Raw genomic sequence first — 2,637 nt, 5'->3', positions numbered from 1 at the left:
AACCCATATCACTCCCCAATCTGATTCAACCAACTGAAACAAACTTCACTTTTTCCACATATAATCTTAAACACTTCACAATCTTGTCAAATAATCTAAGATACGCAACGCCTGATATCGCCTTAGTACATCATAGGTTCGACCAAAACACGGTCATGGCCTAACAACAGCAAGCTTAAACAACATTCGCTTAGGCATGGAACCCATCAGTCCATGTTTCTTTTCTTTTTGTTTCTAGATGATTGTATCACACGGGGTAGGAGGATTTGAACCCATCGGTCCACGTTTCATTTCTTTTTGGTTCTAGATGACTGTATCACACAAGGTACGAGGATTTGAACCTAAAAAACCTCTTAGGAAACCTACGCTCGAGTTTTCTTAACAGCAGGTAATCAACGAGGATTAAAGCATACGAAAGTATTCATCAAACTCGAGGTGCTAGAGCTATTATTACTACATAGGCATGCACAACAACAAAAACAACATCCAAGTTGTTTGGATCATAGAGGAAGAACATTAAAAATATGGATTGATTAACTGAGATGTCAAAATGATCACATAAAAATGTTCATATAACACTGTCAATACACCAACCATCACATGTTAATGAGTTTCTTCAGCTTTTATAATATACAAAGTGCAGAAAACTGACCTAAGGATACATAGATATCACGTCTGCTCCAATCATCATCAACTGGTTCTTGGATTGCAACCTATCAACCCTTTCCACCCTGATGATTACACAAGAAACAACTGCAACCACAAAAATCTAATGCCATTATTATCCGTTCGAGCCACACGACGAGGAACCAATCATCGTCTGGTATGATAGATAGCAACCAACAAAGAACAGGATAAGGGATGTGTCTCTATCTATTTGTAAAAGAAGTGAGCTAATGAACAACTAAGATAACATTTAGAGTTTCAGATCAGACCCATATGAGATTTATACCAATTTCCACAAGAATTAGAATAGAAACAGGCTCTCAATCATCCCCAGTAGGGAATAAGGTGAGAACTTTTCTTCCACCATTGGCATTGGCTGATTCCAAATCCTCAATGTAATTAGGAATTGAGTTATGGACTGGTGCACCCATTCTATGGACTGGTTGGGATTGTCTAGCTAAAAATGGATGCTCAAACTGGCCATTCGGGGGCGACCCGAAATGCCCGACTTGTCGATGATATGACGGCTGGAGCTGTGGATGCCCGGCGACAGCAGCAGCAGCAGCAGCAGCCATATGCTGCTGGTGATGGTGGTGTTGCTGTAAAGTGGCCATTGGAACAAAGGGCAAGAAATGGTCTGAAGTGGAGCGAGCTGAGTGAAGCAAATGGGGTGGAACTGGGGAGCTAGCGAACAAATGGTCAGTGGGGTCCGAGGAAGCAACCAACCCACCACCACCACCACCACCACCGCCGCCGCTGGATAAGCCCTGCATCCGTTTGAGATAGAGGCGGTACTTCTGCAAATGACTAGCAACGTTCTCTCTGGTCAAGCCATCGACACTCATGAGCTGCATTATGGTCTTGGGGACGGCATTTTTGATACCCAAATGAGCAACAGCATCAACGAATCGCTTATGGAGTTGAGGTGTCCAAACGAGACGCGGCCGCTTGAGGGTTCGAGCCGGTTCGTCGCTAGCAGCAACAGAACCCAAATCGGCGGAATCACCGAAATCCGCCGAGTTGGGCGGCGCAATTCCATTGCCGGAGCCAGGGAGAGGATTCGAAAGCGGCGGAGATGGGCAGGGCAAGGGCGGACTGGTATTACTGGAATTCTGAATATCAAAAGCCAAAGCTAGATCGGGAGTTATTAGGGTTTGAGAGAGAGGCATCAATTCATCCGGAGATGGAAGCTCCTCTTCCCATCTCGAGAACCAATTGGAGTGTTCTTCCCTCATTATTTCCCCAATCAAACTCCAACCCACTTCACAGTTCTTCCTCGTGGTCAACAACTGAAACCCCCTTTCAAAAAGAACACCAAAAACAGCAAAAATTTGCAGAAAGTAAAGAGAACCCAAGTCAATAAACACGATTAGCAACACAAATCAACAGAAATACAAAAAACCCAGAAACAAAAATCCATGGCAGAATCAGAAGAACACAGAAAAACAGAGAAAAGGGGAGATGGGCAACGATGATTCTGAAAATCAAGATGAAGGAGACGAAGAAGAAGGGGGATGGATGATGGATTATGAAGAATTGGAGTCGCAAAAGGGTTGAAGATGAAGAAGAGAGGTTCGAGGTGGATCTTGTTTTCTCCTGTTTTCCTCTTTTCTCTTAGTTTTTCTCTCACTAGGAACCGGGGGGCGTGGAGGTACTGTCGTTGATGCTCTGTTTGCCCTCATATTTCCTTTGTTTGTTTCTCTCAAGTTTTTTTTTTTTTAAATTTTTGATGAGAATTATTTTCCTGGATTTATGGGTCTCATTAATAATACCTGAAAGTGAGTGTTGTAAAGATCCATAAGATTTTGTTCCCCATCATAATTTCTCCAGCGCGTATCCCTCACGCTCCTTTGCATATATCTTAAAGGACTTCCCTATTTTGGTTCTTATTTTGTGGCTTGCTTTTGTTTTTAATAATTTGTTTGAATGTATATGGTAGGTGGTTTTTTTTTTTTTTTTTTTTTTTTCATA

The 2,637-nt window shown here is 42.5% G+C and overlaps 1 protein-coding gene across 1 annotated transcript; it reads right to left on the bottom strand.

Annotated features, from left to right (window-relative positions):
- Positions 1 to 503: 503 nt before the first annotated feature.
- Positions 504 to 2,359, bottom strand: LOC111439239 (transcription factor MYBC1-like). The gene has a single exon (XM_023077017.1). It carries the CDS (start codon positions 1,899 to 1,901, stop codon positions 987 to 989), a length of 915 nt encoding a protein of 304 aa, XP_022932785.1. The 5' UTR covers positions 1,902 to 2,359; the 3' UTR covers positions 504 to 986.
- Between the last annotated feature and the right edge of the window lie 278 nt (positions 2,360 to 2,637).

This window comes from Cucurbita moschata, unplaced genomic scaffold (genome assembly GCF_002738365.1).
Source record: "Cucurbita moschata cultivar Rifu unplaced genomic scaffold, Cmos_1.0 Cmo_Scf00087, whole genome shotgun sequence".
NCBI lineage: Eukaryota > Viridiplantae > Streptophyta > Magnoliopsida > Cucurbitales > Cucurbitaceae > Cucurbita > Cucurbita moschata.
Note: the sequence above shows the minus strand (reverse complement) of the source record. Positions and strands in the feature narration are given on the sequence as shown.

What these genes read in the sequence shown, in the direction of transcription:
- LOC111439239 (XM_023077017.1), bottom strand. Translation starts at nt 1,901, where the DNA reads ATGAGGGAAGAACACTCCAATTGGTTCTCGAGATGGGAAGAGGAGCTT.